Consider the following 17,317-nt stretch of genomic DNA (forward strand, 5'->3'; position numbering starts at 1 on the left):
ACAATTATGCTTCAAAATAAACCCATATAAAGTGTTTATTTAGAAAAATAGAAATTAATAAAAGTTAGATGTAAAAAGTTAGATTCCTATTTTGGTGAGAATTAAATATGACTATCAATTTTTTTATTGTGGAGTGAAAAATGTATGCACATTAAAAAACATTGTTACTACGCCCTCTACTGGATATATTGTGCTATGTTTACTGTCAACTTAAGCAAAACATTTTTTTAACTTCTAATGATTTGACACTTCTGTAATATCTAAAGATAGTTTACAACTACAATAATAACTGTAATACAACACAACAAATGCTTGAGACATCATCTAAGGACACCACACAATTCAGTAAAGATATATTTCCCTTTATTAGGTCCATCAATATTTTACAAGCAAAAGAACATAATAAAGGCCAATTAAATATAACACAAACACTGTGACACAAGGCAAAGACTTCAAGTACAGCGGTCTACTCAGTCCAGACAAGAGCAGCAGTCCCTTGGAAGACCCTGTAAGACAAAAATATGACGTTAAACTAAAATAATGTATTTGACGTTTTACACTATGGATCCAATATTTGCATAGCGTTAAGAGAATATTCCGATTGCATGCTAGAACCCACCACAGCAGCAGACACTTATACTTTGTCAATGCCAAGTTCCTCAGGTGTAGCGATACCGAGCTCATTGAGGGTTGGCCGGAGCTCTTGGATAACGTAGGGGTAGATCTCTTTATGTGGACCAGCTTTGTCCTGCAGAGTGAATAAAACGGGAATGTGGGTGAGAGGTGAAGACTGCAAAAGATGTGTATGTTTAATGCATGTTTTCACATACTGGAATGGGGGATGGTTTTACGAGCTTCTTTACGAGCGTGTTTTGTTACTGCGAGCAATGCAACGTGCACAAATGTTGAGTTTTTATAAATTTCAGTTTTCATACTGGCAGGCGTTGTTGACATCATAGCTTGTGTGCAATACATCATCTATGAACAAGTCTATGGCTTGATTTTGAGTTTGACAGCAGGCGATATTTCAAAATTTCACATGTAATAGTGAGACTCTCACTTTGTCATTGTTGTGAACTTTACAGTCTTAAACTAACCTTGACTGCCTCAAGGATGCGGATGGCACTGGCCAAATCGTCTAACCTCCGACAGGCTCTCAGAGCTGCGTCCAGGATCTTTGGTTCAGGTACCAAGTCATAACCGATCAAAGTGTTCATTCCTGCAGTACAACAACAGAGGCGATATTATTATTAGATATTTAGTCTACTCCAAACGCACCAGACCATGTAAGTATTTCGATATTCTTCCTTGATGTAAAAGCAAAACATAATGTACTTCCGTATTTTAACGTTTTCAGATCAGGAACATAAACAGGAAGTTTACTGGTTTTTGAGTGAAACTGACATATCAAAGTAAACTGGCTCGACCGGTCTCATAAAAATGCTAGCTCATATCTTTTTAAGATTTTAGATATTTTTGTCTTAGTAATATAGTGTATTAAAAGTAACTAATAAATACTATACATCCATAAAGGGTTTTAAAGATATAGGTCCTGGCCACTTTTGGAGCAAACACAATGCATGGACACCAAACAACATCAGACAAAGCCTTTCAGAAAGAATAATCATTATAGTCTATTACTGACTTTTTTCAAACAGAATATATTTTTGCTAATCAAAACTCCCGCTTTACAGGCTCAGCAGCCCACCTTTCCTCAGCTCCCAAGCGTCAATATCTGGTTTATTGAAGTAAGTGACCCATCGGGCATCAAACTCTTCATCTGTCTCCTGTTTGCCATGAGAATAAGAGCGAACAGCTACCGAGGCTGAAAAAGAGAAAGACCAGATACAGTCATGATTCCGAGCGACAGAAATGATCAAGGATAAATGACAAGATATGCAAAACATCATACAATGCAGTCAAAGGATATCAGGTGTGTTTTTGTCTTGAGGGGACATTAAAAGTTGTTTCTACATAAAGTATTCCTCCTGACACTAGACATGTATAAGAACACTGCCCTAACAAGGCAGCAGCCATTTGATCGATGAAAAAGTCAAGGGTAAAACCACTTAATCGAGAAGTGAGATTTTACACACAGGACTTGTTCCAGCTGGATATTGGCCAATGCTCTTGTTTGACCTACATTGAAATGGTGCACGGTTTAATTGACGTTTTGAGTTGATCTAACTCCCAACTATCTGCCAAGGAAGGTCAGCCAAAGTTGAACTGATATATCCAAACAATTGCACAAACGAAGCTGTATGAACACTATTGGTACAAGTCATCTTTTCCATATTATCCGCCAGATTTGATAACGCGTTTGATTTGAGGTCTCTGTATGCAAAAGATCAATATACGGTCGTCGGATCGTGGAAACGATCATCTCAGATGACGTGAGCAATAGCGATACCGACGGTGCAAGGTGAATTTAATAGCGCACTTCATAGACGGTACCTTACGGCGCACGTAGGCACACACCTCTCCATATGATCACTCTGCTAGAGAGCACAAAAGTAGTCCGTTTCACAAACGTACATAAAAACATCATTATTTATCTATTGTGCAATTTATCATATGTCAGAATGTGCAAATCTGGATTGCGTTTCGCTATGAGCGTGACGTTAACCCAACGCGTCAGGGCCGAAGCCTCACTCTAGTGGGTCATTACAAGGACACTTTCAAAACCACAGCTACACGGCTTACTAAATGACAGATACGACGCACGTATTGACAAAACTGCGAATATAAAGCCAATAACCAAGAGTGTAATTATTATAGCGTAACCTAAACGCATAACCTCTCATTGAAGCACACATCCGGTGTTAACACCGGCACCGGTCTGCTAAGCTAAATTCAGCGTCAAGGTGCTTCTGTTTTCAGTGCTCGCGCCGTTAATTTTTCTATGAACAGTTTTATAATTCGTGTGGCAAAGTGTGTATTTACCTGTATACTGATGCCGTGACCTTGCTAAACCCCGAGCACCGGAGACTGAGAGTCGAAGGGCGGCTCTGAACATGGTGCGGCTCAGATTGAGAAACTACACTGGAGCTCGCTCTGATCGGGCTAGTTAAGATAGCTAGCCGTTGTGCTAACATGCGACCGCCGCAGTGTGACTGCGCATGCGTGGCGTGGATGCTGTTTTGGCAATGGAAGCGTTTATTTGGTCGTGCGATTAGGGAGCTTGATAAAGAGGATTATAGTAAGCGCATAAAGGACGAAAGAATAAATGTGGAGTGACATATCTACACTATATGCAACACAGATAGCAGGCTAGTACTCAAAATACCGCAGGGGCCGGATTCACGAAACTGTGATCTTAAGATAAATGATAGGAAGCCCATAAGAATGTTCCTTCTTAACAAGTTCCCAAATAATTTCCTAGAACATCTTCATTTTTTTCATAAAATGTTTTGAAATCAGATTATTATATTTGTATGTAAATTTTATTACAAAAGATTATTACTTATTTGTTTATTTTTTATATTGCTGTATGAGTACTTTTTGGGGGGGTTTATTTATTTTCTGTTTTTAATTTTAGTGCCTAAATTTAAAATAATCTTAGTTTGTTGCTGAGGTAACAGTTCTCATTTTTTTTAGTTATAGTTTTTTTTATCTAGACCCATGTTTTATTTAAAATAACAGAAATGTTAGTAGGTATATTCGTTTCAGTTAATTACCTTGTTATGGCCAAATAATAGTAATTATAATGTATACTTTATTATTCACTTGTATACAATTAATTATTGATTCTTAGAAAAATGTTTTATATCTGTAATGTAGGCTATTATTTAACACAAGATTGGTGCAAATTAAATGAATGGAAGTCGCTTGTTTTTAATAAATGGAGTCATTTGAATTTTTATTGTGATATCGTTTAGTTTCTAGCATAAAATATGCCTTTTAATACCTATTACACAAATACAAAAATAAAAAGCTCACATTTACTTTCTAACATGAATTCATCTATAAACAAATGCAATACAACATAGTTACAGTATGTTGCTTCCAAACTTATTGCTCTGACCAGCAGGAGGCAGCATTGTATTTATGCTGAAACAAAAAAGTAAGCGTAAAGAGACAGCAAACCATTCGACTCATATTGTAGATACAATAAAAAAATTGACAATTAGCAAATATACAACTGAACATGCGATTATCACATAAATGTTTAGCATTCTAATGTGGCCAATCTGACATATATTACAGTTTAGCATACAACAACATGACACCTTATTCATATTTATTAACAAAATATACATGTTAAGAGACCTCTCTTTTTATAATAATTAAATAATTATAATTTTCCACTTATTTCTTAGTTGGGAAACTGTCCTGTCCCAGAGCAGCTCTCTTTATACTGGGCAGAACCACATGAGAACAAGGACTATAAGGTCTTTTCTCTGGGTTTCCAGACTCTTGCAATCTATCACCCTTGTTTTCCTCTTTTGACAGAGAGACTTTCTCCACTGGAGGCTGGTAGCCTGGCTCGAGCGGGTTTAGTGGTTCTTTGGATAGAAGAATGCAAATAGAAGGAACAGTTCTGTGTATGGTCATCTGAACTGACTGGCCGCTCTCAAGGCTCTCCCACAATTCAGTTACCGTCTTATATTGAAGCTTTGACACCTGGTGTAAACCCTGCACTTTGCGTTTCATTATCTCTGCACATGTGATGGTTTTGGTCATGGCACGTCCCATTCCGCTAAACAGAACCTGGGACGTTGCAGATTCATGTCCGTCGGCTTGCAACCGAGACAAGGCAAAACCCAAAAGGTTTCGGATCTTGCTCCCCTCCTTCACTCTCATTTCCAGCACACCGGATCCCAGTCCTGGGATTGGACATGGGCTTGGTTCTCCAGTGGAACATATCTTCCTAAATCCATTTTGTTTTGGTTTGTTGGTAGATCCAGGAGGGATTGTGACATTCAGTTCAGGGTGCTGGACATGAGAGACGGATGTCGTACATTTAGACTGCATGTTATCATGATGAAGCTCTCTGCTCGGCACAAACATACTGGTTTCTTTTTAGCTGGACTGTGAAAAATGTGTTATCGTTCAAAAATGTTTCATGGAATTCTGTAGGGCTTTAGACTTCACTCAAGGGATTAAAGCCCTCCAATTATGTACTTATGCCCACCGCTCTGAACAGAACGATAAGATGTCAAATACTTAATGAAAGGGAAAAATCTGTTCTCTAAAGCGTGCAAATTCATCAAAGGAAAAAGTGCTGAGGATCAGCTGTTTTTCAGACTCGCCGCCTTTGAAGCATATTTCAGTCTCTGTAAGACGAAAGCTGTAACCACACAAAGCATGATGATAAATTCAGAAACGCTCCTTTTAAAACCAAAAAGCAAAATGTATGCAAGAATGCGTTATACAAACTTTTAAAGTGTATAGAAGAGTTCCAACATGTAGTTTACCAGATTGTTTAAAATGAAGTAGAATCACACGTAAGAATACGGAAGAAAAGCAAAAATTAAAGCATGCAACAGGACTTAAAAGTTATATTCAATTAAATGTATAGAAAACCTACACCCGTGTTATATTTACCTGTTTGGTTGATATATTTCTGTACTCTTCTCCTGGATCATAAAAGATTTTGTGTCGAATAGTTTGTTCCTCTATGGTCATTTCTCAAGCCCCTAAATTTAATCTGAAGTGGTGAATGTCACACTCCAAAATGTACTGAAGAGGCAGTGTGGTTGTGAGGGACATTCAGCGCGAGCGAGTGTAGGGAGAGACCTCTTAAAGGAACAGTCACAGTTTTTCATCGACTAAGCGCTCTATATGATAATGACATCCTGGCAAATGCTGTACCGAGTTCCCCTTTAAATGTTCAGTGGTAATGGGGTCCTGTCACTCAGTGTGTGTCTGTGACTGATAAACATGCGTGACTGATGAAAGCTGAGAGTTTAAAAACAGACTCTTCCAAGCATGACGGGCTAATGGCGTAAACAATTATCTAAATGAGCAAAGTTTACTTAAATGGGGTTATTATATTGAGAAATCATATTTTCATATAAAATCATGCTGTATGCACATAAAATATAAGTCACAAAGTATTCACCATTAACATTAATGGCCGAAGGTGCAGTGTGTTCCGTTCTACCATTGTGGCTGTTGTGCGCTCTCGATCTGTTAGAGCCCCGAGGCTATGATTTCAATCAGAGAAGAGGGCCACACAGTTCTGCTTGACAAAATACACAGTCTGTATCCCGAAGGGTAGCATTCAACATTCTAGAGACTGTTGACAAGCACAGCAAGCTGTTTGTCCCATGATGTGAAACATGAAAGCAATTAGACGCATCATTAAAATACATTCGGAAGGATATAAATGAGTTGGCATAGATGAGTTTTTTTCAAGATGAAGTGTGTTATTGCTAGAGTAATCAAAAGGAGTTGCTGCTAAATTTCCTTTTTCTTTGAATGAAAGGGCAAACAGATATTCCTGCCCTAAACTATGCCATTTGGTGAGCCAGCGATGCTGTGTTGGGCCTCTGGGGGTCACCCAAAAATTTAAATTCAACCATCATTTACTCTTCCATGTTATTTCAAAACTGTTTGACTTTCTTCTGCAGACCACAAAAGAAGATATTTTGATGAATGTGGTAACCAAACCACATTGGCCTTTCCATTCTATGGACACAAATCCATTGAGACATTTTTCAGAATATCTTCTTTTCTGTTTTTCAGTAGAATTGATCATATATAGGTTTTGAATGACACAAGGGTAAATAAATGTTTATTTTTTTTGGGTGAACTGCATGTTGAAAAAACAGCATATGCTGGTTTGTTTGTTTTTGAAGCATGTTAGCTGGTTTGTGTTGGTTTAAGATGGTCATGTGCTGGTTTAAGCTGGCCCTGAGCTGGTTTAAGCTGGTTGTAAACCAGCTCAGGACCAGCTTAAACCAGCACAAACCAGGTACCCTGCTCTAAACATACCTAACCAGCATATGCTTTTTTTTGGGACCAATGTTTTGCTAAAACCACAGTGTTTATACTAATGGCTTACTAACAGTATATCTTTATCGTGGAAAAATGACACTTTAGCTTTAAATATCCCGTATATATGCTGTTATATGCTGGTGAAATTGGTCCTTTAAGTACATTTCCAGCCAGACTGTCTTATTTTAGAAAGCTCCCAGAACAGATAAAAGCGAACACTTTGACAATTACTGTTTCAATTACTTTATCAATCTCCATAGACGACACACACTCACAGCCGTTATCTGCCCGACAACAGAAATCCAGCCGCAGGGCCTCTCCGTCGGATTTCTTTGGAAGTCTTGCTAATTTAATTAAAGGGAAATTAGGTCTCAAAGAGGCACTGCAGATTGCAACACCCACAGGGAAATGAAGTCAGAATTGAGTTTGTTTAATGGTGCGAGCCAACCGAGTGCAGCTTATGCTAGAACTTTGGTAAAGGATGCAATCTCTCTTACAAAGCACAGCAACTCAAAGAGAGGACAAGAATTTAAATTGTGTTTGTGTGGCAGTCAAGTGCATTTCAAAAACATACCATAACAGCAAGTTTCTTTGTCACTGTTGCGAGAAATATGCAAGCTTGAAAACCGCCCGGGTAATTTTCTTGCTGATGAAAAATTGGAAGAGCGCTCCTTCATGCCTCACTTCTGTTTCGGAACAGTTCTCCCTCACGGCGGAGTCCAAGTGGTCTTTGAACACATTTTGCTGATGGTGTCAGAATCACCAGAGGCGCGTTCTATTGAAGCGAGTTCAGCCGTGATCTGCACTTGAAAAACGTTTGTCAGGGTCAAAGCATTCAAATGCTTCCAAGAAAGATAATAACCACACTCAGTGAAGGATACAGTGTAATATATCAAGGTACAACATGACTAACAGAAAAAAGCGTGTAATTTAAAACAGTAGAAAAAGTTTGGATTTAGTCGCGCAATCTCAGCAGGGCTATAATATACAGTAACTGTTGCTTCAAAGTCAAAAGTTGACACACTGCAACGTTAACAAACAAAATAGGAATTCCAAAAAAGGAAAGGAACAATGTTACAAACACATGTCAGTGAGAGAAGTGAGGGGGTTTCAGTAGGCCTTAGATGTGGGACACATGTGGATGAAGTGCACTGTTATAAATTATTATGTTTCTGCTCCAGAGGAGAACAAACCCGTAAACTAACCGAGAAGTCAAAATGTCCTCTGGGATTAAGTCACAATGCAACACGCTGCATAAACCTTTTTTAGGAGTCATGACAGATAACAATATGCTACTAACAGACACATAAGCATGTTTTTAATATCATTCACCATTGATTTATTCTGAGCCATTTATATTTTATAGCGCCTTACCTTTACCCCTTAATGTACCTCTAAAAAGCAATGCTTATGTATAAAAAAAGCTTACCCTATTATTATTTTTATTGTGGGCACACCTGATACCAAAACACACACACAGTCATTCCCCATATTAATAGACACATACAGTAAGTCACATGCTGTAAATCTATTGGAAAATGTGCTAACATAGAAATGTGAGCTTTATTAAAACGGCAAGCCCCCTTCAAAACACAACATATTTTCGTTACATATCATCTTTAGATTTATATCACACATATTTAAAGACAGAATAACAAATAAGCAGCCATCTGTGTCTGTATTGTCTTCATTTTTTTCAGAGTCTGTAAACACTGTAAACGCTCTTAGAGTGCACGAGAGCACTATGCCCTCTATTTAACATTTCATGTTACAAGGGTCCGATCCACAACAGATAACTGCTTTCAGTCACTGTATACCATTCCCTTCTCATTCCTATTTCGTTTCAATGTTTTGTTTGGGAATAGAGCCCCCAGGTGGGCATTGAAAGAACTATACTTTTAGACTTTCTACCTTCATAAATGAAGGCTAAGAAAGCACTGTTCATGACACAGCAAAAGTAAAGCAGCAAACATGACATAAATAGAGACTAAATTATAAATAACTTATTAAAATGCATATCAAAATGTTACAAAAGGGTTATTTTCTTGTAAAGACAAACTAGTTTGAGGTAAACCTTCGCATGTTCAGTTCATATGGTCCTCAAGTGTTTCAGAGCATCACAGTGGTGAAGCAGTCAAGTCGATTGTCCCCCAATCACACGCAATATCTCCTTATGTATCCGAACGTCCTGTGTGTTGATATTAGCATCTCCTACCTGACCATCCTCATACCTTCAGAAGACAGACAAACAGATAATAAGAATAATAATTGCACATTGTGAGTAAAATTATGTCTTTTAAATATGGGATGGATGGATGTGTGTTAAAGCTTTGGCGTTAAGACACTTACACGAAAAAGAACCGCGTACAGACCTGATCAGAAATTGGGCAAACCCAAATATTTCCATGTTTCTGGAGATCTTTAGATGTTATAACTGATGAAAATAATGCATAAAGAAGTTTAGTACTGAACTAGAATCTAGGCACAAATCAAAGTAAAAGCGACTTTAACTAATTTGCATGGTATAATTTATACTATTATACATTTTTGATTGATACCTTCACACAAAGCGACACAGTTTAGATTACGACTCTGAAGAAATCTTGATTGTACAGGCCGGCACTGCAAAAATACATATTCAATAAAGGCACGTATAAGAAAACCTATAAGAGAACTATACAGAACTATATTGTAATTCCCTTAGCTAACGTTTTCGGTTAAAGTTGTCTGAGATTGTCTCTAATAATCTATATTATGTTTATATCACTCCAACACCGGCAGATAGTGTTACCTGTAAGACAGTGTTGACCCGGTTGTAGTGCTGTACTAATTCCTCTTTAGTAGGCATGTGGTGATGTCCCTTTCCCATTCCTGTCCAGAAAAACAGCATGATTAAAATCTTCATAGTAAACAATATTATAAAGTATGATACTGTAGATTAAACTCAGCTGGACCATCTAATGCTACAATGGATCGTGAGCACAAAGACTATATCATTAAAAACTATTTTTTATTTCTTAGTATTAGGTAAAGTACTCTTAGTATTAACATGCTACATATCCAAAGACACAGTGGGTGCATAGGTTGGTATTTAGTTTAGTATAGTACCATGGTAATGTTTTTGTTGTTGTTTTTAGATGATACCTAAGTCTCTGACCTGAGTATCCAAATGAGATGCTGGAGATGGGGCTGAGGTAGATGCCCTTCCCATAGGCTGCCCCATGCAGCTTGTGTGATAGAGAACAGGATGAATGACTTATATGACACTATGCTAAGCAAGTAAACAGTATACATAGATACGCCCTGCTGTTTTCATTAAGTACACAAGGAGCCATTGTACAATGTAGAAGTACCTGCAGTTTTGTGTAGGAGGCATTTACAAGTCCATTTCGTAGAATGGAGTGCCAGTTTTCAATATGAGAACCACTGGAACAGAAACATTAATTATAAATATGCAAGAGATACATCTTACAAGCCCTTACAGTTATGTATGCGAAATACAGTGACATTTTAAAATGGGTGTGAATGCGACTCACTGAAAAGCAAACGTGCTGCCGTGAAGTTTTCTAGCAGTGCGGAATCTGGCCTCCTTGGCCGGAGGACTGCTGAGGAGCAGGAATTGATGCGAGGTGTGCATGAACTTCAGTTGCTGTTAGGATGGAAGAAAAACGTGAATAAGCAAAAGGAAAAATTATGACATTAAGTTGTGCTTCATAATGAGATGAAATTACCCTGGTAGAGGGGAGCTTGACAATGTGAGACCGGTTGCTGGATATAACCCTGCAAAGATACAGATGGAAATAAACAGAATACATTTTTCTTTTCCTTTAAAGGTGGTGTGTGTAATTGTTTGGAGGATCTATTGACTCAAATCTAATATTATACATATAACTATGTCTTCAGAGGTGTATAAAGACCTTACAAAATGAAGCGATATGTTTCTATTACCCTAGAATGAGCTTTTTTAATCGTCATACACCACGGGTCCCCTTGCATGGAATTTGCCATGTAGTTTCTACAGTAGCCCTAAACGGACAAATTTCTCTACGTTTTGTTAATACTGAAGCGAAAGGGAGTTTTGTTAATACTGAAGCGAAAGGGAGGAGTGGAGTGAGCCATTGGTTGCAATTCGCAACCATGCCACTAGATGTCACTAAACTCTCCCCATTTTTTCTTTAATTCAATCATAATTGATTTATTTCACTCACCACTGTAGCAGAGGATGTGCTAGAGGATCCATTTTGTCCATATGCTTCTTTATCTCGACATAAGGGCCCTGTAAAAATGTGAATCATTCCCCTCATTTTATTAGCTGTGGGCAGTCTGTATAATATTAACTCTTTTTTCGAGTCACTCACTTGTGTTATTTCTCGAATCGATGTGATGCTGTCCAGCGCCTTCTGTAGTCGCTCATAACTTCTTTTCTTTATGAAAACGAAACAGAAAAGACGTGACAATGGGAGACACGTCACGCGGTCTTTCAGCCCGAAACCCTGCTCAAGTAGAAGGAAAACATTATAAAGAAGCTACCTTTGGGTTGAAGGCCAGAGATTTGGGGTCGTGAGGGTCAACGACAGAAGGGTAAGGGTCAAATATGATGCATTTACGGGCAGATTCCAGGGCAGCTCGACACATAGCCACCAGCAGGTCCACCACCTGAACCAAAAGATATATTTTGTGGTCACTTATGGATGAGTAATGCCATACAGAGGACATTTTTGTTCAAGTGTGTGTGTGTGTTACCTCAGCTCCCGTTGCTACATCCTCTGCAGCTCCTGACATCACGCCCATCGTGTTGAAGGAGAACACGCACAGCTCTCTTGTGCAAACAGCAGGCTAAACACACAGAAACAGATCGTCTGTACTGTATTAGCCATGTGACAAATGCAGTTTTATTGGGTTTGGCAAGGTTTTACCTTTAGCATAGAGCCATTCTGAAAGACGTGCTGCTCATCGCAGACCACACAATAATCATTCAGAGTGGGGATTCTCTGTTCAGAGTATTTCATCACCTACAGAGCAAAAGATGAACAGAGGGAAATTGAGAGATAGGAGACTCAAAAAGGGACATTATATACTCATAGTATACATTTATCTGCAAAGTATATTTGCAAATGATGACGGGATTTGCATACAGGTGAACTGTTGCTTAAAGGAGACACTGTGAGGTTTACCTGGACTAGGAAGCCGTATTCTAGGGTTGGGATGCTCTTGCAGTGGATCAGAGCTTGTGAGGAGAAGAAAAGCTGGATGAGCTGTCTGGTGGTGATTTGCACTGTGGATCTTGAGCCTGGGACAGCCACACTCTGCAACACATATATAAAGTGTTTAGTAGATTCTGTATATAAGAAGAGTTTGGATATATATACAGTATACTGTATATATGAAGAGTCTGTTACCAAAATGAAATAACTCAATTTTCCAAATGTTTTCAAAAATCATGTTTTTTATTATGTTATCATGTTTTATTGTGCTAGTTAGCTATATCTTTTTACAGACAAAACAAACTGCAGTTTGATTGATATTCATTGGAATGCACAATAAAAACACGATTTATGAAGTTATCTCATTTTGGAAATACAGTCTTCATATATGCCAATATCTTTGGTCATTTGTTCTGTTTATGTTTGTTTGGACACACCTGCCCAATCGGGCCGGAAGTGTTCGGGTCTCCTTTGGAGCAGGACATTGAGCGACTCATCAGACGGGTCACTCGTAACTCCTGGCCTGCTGACTTCACCTTCACCACAGGGCCCTGGATCAGAGGAACACTGGAACACCTATGGAACAAAGGTGAAGACATATTCATATACATGTTTATTTTTTATCATAAACAAAGTAAACAAGGGTTACTAGATGATCTTCGTAGTCAGATATCCCCTTGTAAGCTTACTTGGTGTTCGGTGAGAAGATGCTGAGTCCAGCTCTGAACTTCTTGATGGTTCCTCCGGCTTTGAACCAGCTGTGTCTCTTCCTCTGTTGTATATTCAAGAACTCATTACTAAGATGTTTCCACTGGTTGGATATAAACACGGTGAGTATTCTGCGAAAAAATATCAATGGCTGGTGTCATCTCTTGCTTGATGCAGATGTAGAGTTTTATAATAAAACAGAATAGGACAGAAAGACGTCATACTGTACCTTTTAAGCTGAAGCCCAAGACTGAAGCCATCTTTACAACTTGGTTGGAATACTTCCACTGTAGGTTCTGAAAGAGATTGACCTTATTAACTGTTGTATCGGCATCTATAAAGTCACATTTAATTGACAATAACATATTTATTTATGCATACACAGCCACCTCTAGCTTAAAGGAATAGTTTGGCTAAAAAGGAAAATTCTTCACTTTATCATTTTCATGTATTCACACTCTTGTCATTTTAAACCTGTATGACTTTCTTTCTTCTTCAGAAGATATTTTGAAGTATTGTTGGTAACCAAACAACATTTGCCCCCATTGACATTAATTGTACGGACAGAAAAACCACTGAGACATTTAACGAAATATATTTTTGTCTTCCTGAACCATCCCTTTAATTTACGCCATTTATATCTATTGCTCACCCGGACCATCCAAATACTGAGACAGTGAGAAACGAAGGCGCAAAATGATCGGTTCAGTTCTGTTGACCTTCCATGCGGACGCCACCTCCTCCTGCAAAATTCAAACACAAATAGATTAGAATTTTTGTTTGTTTGTATATACTTGTACAGGTATATACTGATCCACACTATTAACTTACATCCAAGAAGGTGACATTAATGTGAAGGTTGACATCAACATCATCAATGGTGTCATACTCCCTGAAAAATGTAATAAGTTGGTCACTTAGTTATTCCTAATACCCATGACAAAATAGAAATATTAAGCTTTCATGAAACGGTTATATGTAAGACAATATTGAAGTCAAAAATATTAAATACATAAGTGTCATTAAAGTATATTTTTAAAGATGGACAGACACTAAATTATCGGCCCAGATCATAGGCTGTTTTGAAACTATCGACTGATAGTGTGAAACATTGCTTTTATCGACCAATACAGATTATTGGCAAATATATCAGTGAATCTCTAGTTATTTTAAGTAAAGTAAAATCATTAAATGGCATTGTTCTTAAAATATGTATCATCTGCCATAGACAGTAACATAACGTGCCGTGATACAAATAATAGTGGTAAAGAGGTAAAAGCTGTGCTTTAAATGAGGGCTCTCTGTTTCATAATAAACAATAATAACATGAACACTGACCTCAAACACAAGCTCAAAATATTTCATTTTATTCCTGCTATAGCATTTCATTGTGTCATAAATGAACTTGGGGTAATGAGGTACCTTACAGAAACGCCACTTTCAGAATAGATGTCTTTCACCGCACCAACATCTATATCAAGCTGAGGGTGTCGAGTCAGGTCAGTGCCATAATGACCCTGCAAAAAAGATTTTTTGCTCATATTAAAGAATCACAAAAGACACCTGGACCTGAGATCTGAAGTGGGGTTATGGCAGTCTGAAAAACCAGAGCCATCTGTCTCTCCTTATATAGGAGTCTTGTAATAATCCAATTAAAAACCCCACAATGCGCTTCAATAAAACCTCGGTTCTTAACTACATTCATTTATTATTATCCTATTACAGACATTGCCATGTCGATCTAGAATTACACAAATCGTAAAGGTCCACTCTGTGAAAATTTGCGGCATCTAGCGGTCAGTTTGCGAATTGTAACCAACGGCTCACTCCACCGCTCCCCCTTCCCTTTTAAAGCACTACGGTGGCTGACACATGGCTAAGATGTCCTCATGTTTTCGCCTCTTTGCCGAAGGAGATAACATATTTACGAAACATGCTCTGTAGAGTAGTCGTCCGTCTAGGGTTACTGTAAAAATAACATTACGAATTCCCTGTAAGGGGACCATAGTTAGCCCATATGTATATTATATAGCATTTCTGTCTATAGATCCTCCAAAAGAAATTACACATTGGGCCTGTAAATACACAGATTTGATAACTATCCATTCTAAAAAGCAATTAGACTCTAATGTTGCTAGCATCATACCAGTCATGCTAACCTGCACTCCATAGAAGAAGTCCTCGCCGTCGTTGTTCCCATCTGAGTCTTCATCGCTCCAGAATTGCTCACTGATGCTCTGAAACACAAGTTATCATAAACCATCGGCTAATTTCCCCTGCAATGCATGTTCATTACATTCATTACACCCATCCCCCATTCATAGACACTGAGCTGTTCTTATCGGTCAGTCGGTCAGTCTGTAATCTACTAGTAGGTCAGCCTCGATGTCTCAGATCATCAGCTTGTTCTGAAAATACTGTCCGTCAAGACATCTTATTTGCGTAATTTATTTAATTTGTTAGTCTTGGAGAAACAAGGATTGACATATTGAAAACATATACCATGCTGTTGATAGATTCACTGTTTTAGTGAGTTCCCCCAGCCACATTCATCCATCCCAGCTAAAATAGCAGGATTGTTTTTTGTGAGTCAAAACATGTTAAGGATAACCAATAGAAAGGCAGCACTCATTTTCCGAGGTCCATCAAAGGCATCGCCATGGCAACCTGTGACAACACAATGCAAGAGAGGCATTTCATTAATCGTCTACTTAGAGTTTGTTCCTGTTGCCGTTCATTCTGTAGATGTGTGGCACATGCTGATGTTTTTTTTTACAAAAGAATATATAAATACATAAAATGTACAAATCATGTATGCAAGGATGCATTTTATTTAGTAAATAATAGATCAATATAACGCATAGTAATGCATTTAGGTGCAATGTAATGCTTTAAATTCAAATTGGGAACTATATGAGTCCATTTATTTTTATTCTTTATTAATAAAATTGTCATTGTAATTATACCATACACCTGTTGGTTGTACTGATGCATATGCTCTTGTGCATGAAAAACAGAACAAAGACATGAATGAAACATCACATGACCATATTAATGCATTCCATTCATTTAAATGGCCATTTGATGTTTATATCTAATTTAGCCTAGCTCTCTTAAAGAAAATTGCATTCTTACCTCCTGAAGACAAGCCTGGTGCTATGATCAACGTCTGCCTGTCAACACCTTAACAAAACATCACAAAATCTCCACACCAGGAAACACATCAAGCACGTCATAAATTCTTTCAATATAAGTACAATCAATAAAAAAACTATTGTCTAGCCGGCACTATTTCTCGTCTGGCTTCAAGTGTGCCTCTGACGGGTTGCTTTTATTCTTCTCTACCCGTGTCTGCTTTCTCCCTGACAACAAAGACAGCTTGGGCATGCTCAGTGCGTATCGTCCGGGTCATGAGACCGGCAGCTGACAGCCAGTGTATTCTGTAGCGAGAGGGGAGGAGGGGTTGAGCAGAAAAGACATGCCTGGTAGATCATGGAACATAGATCAGATACCACCTCCTGCCTGTCTCTGACCTTATAGTATCATCATTTACTGTCTGATATGTTGTAGTATAACTGTCTGGCTGCGTGTCTGTTTGTGTGTGTGTGTGTGTCATTGGTGTAGCAAATGTCTATTGTTTTGAGCTCTATTCTATTCTAATCTATTCTTTTCTATTATATTCTATCCCATTACATTACATTTATTTGTTTTCCTTGAATTTACATTTATTATATTGTGGTTGTCTTCTAAGGGTATTGTATTCAACTGTGATCAGTTCTATTGTTTTGTAATATGTTATATTAATATACATAAACTATGTAATAAATATATGTGAATTTTTTCTATTTTCTATTATATTTAAAGAAAAATTCTGTGTTGAGCTTATGTTGTGCTGCTTGCATGCTATTTTGTTATTTTGTGAACAATTCTATTCTTTTGTGTTATGTTCTGATAATTTGTGCCTATTCTATTCTATTCTATTCTATTCTATTCTATTCTATTCTATTCTATTCTATTCTATTCTATTCTATTCTATTCCATTCTATTCTATTCTATTCTATTCTATTCTATTCTATTCTATTCTATTCTATTGATTTTTAATGGTACTTTGACTCTAACATTGACTCTAATTTAGATATAGGTAAGATTTCAGACTCTACATCCTTGTCTTAAAGGGGAAGTTCACCCAAAAAACATTTATTACTTACCCATATAACGTTTAACATGTTTAGAGAACTTCCGCTGTCTTCGGAGCACAAATGAAGATATTTAGGTGACAAATGAGATTATCAGGCCTCCTCATAGACATCATGGTGTTAGTTTAGGCCAAGGTCCAGAAAAGTACTAAAGACATATTTAAATTGGTCCATCCAACCTTGGCAAACACTGAATAGAATAAAATAGAAATTTCTATATTAATAATATAATAACTCTATATATAAAATGCAACAACATTTGTGGCC

At 37.7% G+C, this 17,317-nt stretch overlaps 3 protein-coding genes across 3 annotated transcripts; all 3 read right to left on the reverse strand.

Annotated features, from left to right (window-relative positions):
* Nucleotides 1-347: 347 nt before the first annotated feature.
* Nucleotides 348-3,145, reverse strand: cox5aa (cytochrome c oxidase subunit 5Aa). The gene is made up of 5 exons (XM_079449640.1): nucleotides 2,944-3,145; nucleotides 1,709-1,825; nucleotides 1,098-1,219; nucleotides 620-748; nucleotides 348-506 (listed from the first exon to the last, which is right to left on the reverse strand). Exons 1-4 carry the CDS (start codon nucleotides 3,014-3,016, stop codon nucleotides 635-637), a joined length of 426 nt encoding a protein of 141 aa, XP_079305766.1. The 5' UTR covers nucleotides 3,017-3,145; the 3' UTR covers nucleotides 348-506; nucleotides 620-634.
* Nucleotides 3,146-3,842: 697 nt separating this feature from the next.
* rpp25a (ribonuclease P/MRP subunit p25, a) lies at nucleotides 3,843-4,976 on the reverse strand. Its single transcript, XM_079450780.1, has one exon. It carries the CDS (start codon nucleotides 4,972-4,974, stop codon nucleotides 4,309-4,311), a length of 666 nt encoding a protein of 221 aa, XP_079306906.1. The 5' UTR covers nucleotides 4,975-4,976; the 3' UTR covers nucleotides 3,843-4,308.
* A 3,286-nt stretch (nucleotides 4,977-8,262) lies between these two features.
* parp6b (poly (ADP-ribose) polymerase family, member 6b) lies at nucleotides 8,263-16,268 on the reverse strand. Its single transcript, XM_079449844.1, has 23 exons — nucleotides 15,990-16,268; nucleotides 15,357-15,521; nucleotides 15,014-15,091; nucleotides 14,277-14,371; nucleotides 13,686-13,746; nucleotides 13,507-13,597; nucleotides 13,084-13,150; nucleotides 12,836-12,985; nucleotides 12,584-12,722; nucleotides 12,117-12,248; nucleotides 11,859-11,954; nucleotides 11,686-11,778; nucleotides 11,473-11,598; nucleotides 11,301-11,366; nucleotides 11,151-11,218; nucleotides 10,674-10,722; nucleotides 10,479-10,591; nucleotides 10,296-10,368; nucleotides 10,100-10,169; nucleotides 9,734-9,813; nucleotides 9,501-9,564; nucleotides 9,292-9,376; nucleotides 8,263-9,173 (listed from the first exon to the last, which is right to left on the reverse strand). The coding sequence occupies exons 2-23, from the start codon at nucleotides 15,357-15,359 to the stop codon at nucleotides 9,077-9,079; spliced, it is 1,896 nt and encodes a 631-aa protein (XP_079305970.1). The 5' UTR covers nucleotides 15,360-15,521; nucleotides 15,990-16,268; the 3' UTR covers nucleotides 8,263-9,076.
* Nucleotides 16,269-17,317: the final 1,049 nt, after the last annotated feature.

The sequence above is a fragment of the Barbatula barbatula genome (assembly GCF_947034865.1).
Source record: "Barbatula barbatula genome assembly, chromosome: 25".
Lineage (NCBI taxonomy): Eukaryota > Metazoa > Chordata > Actinopteri > Cypriniformes > Nemacheilidae > Barbatula > Barbatula barbatula.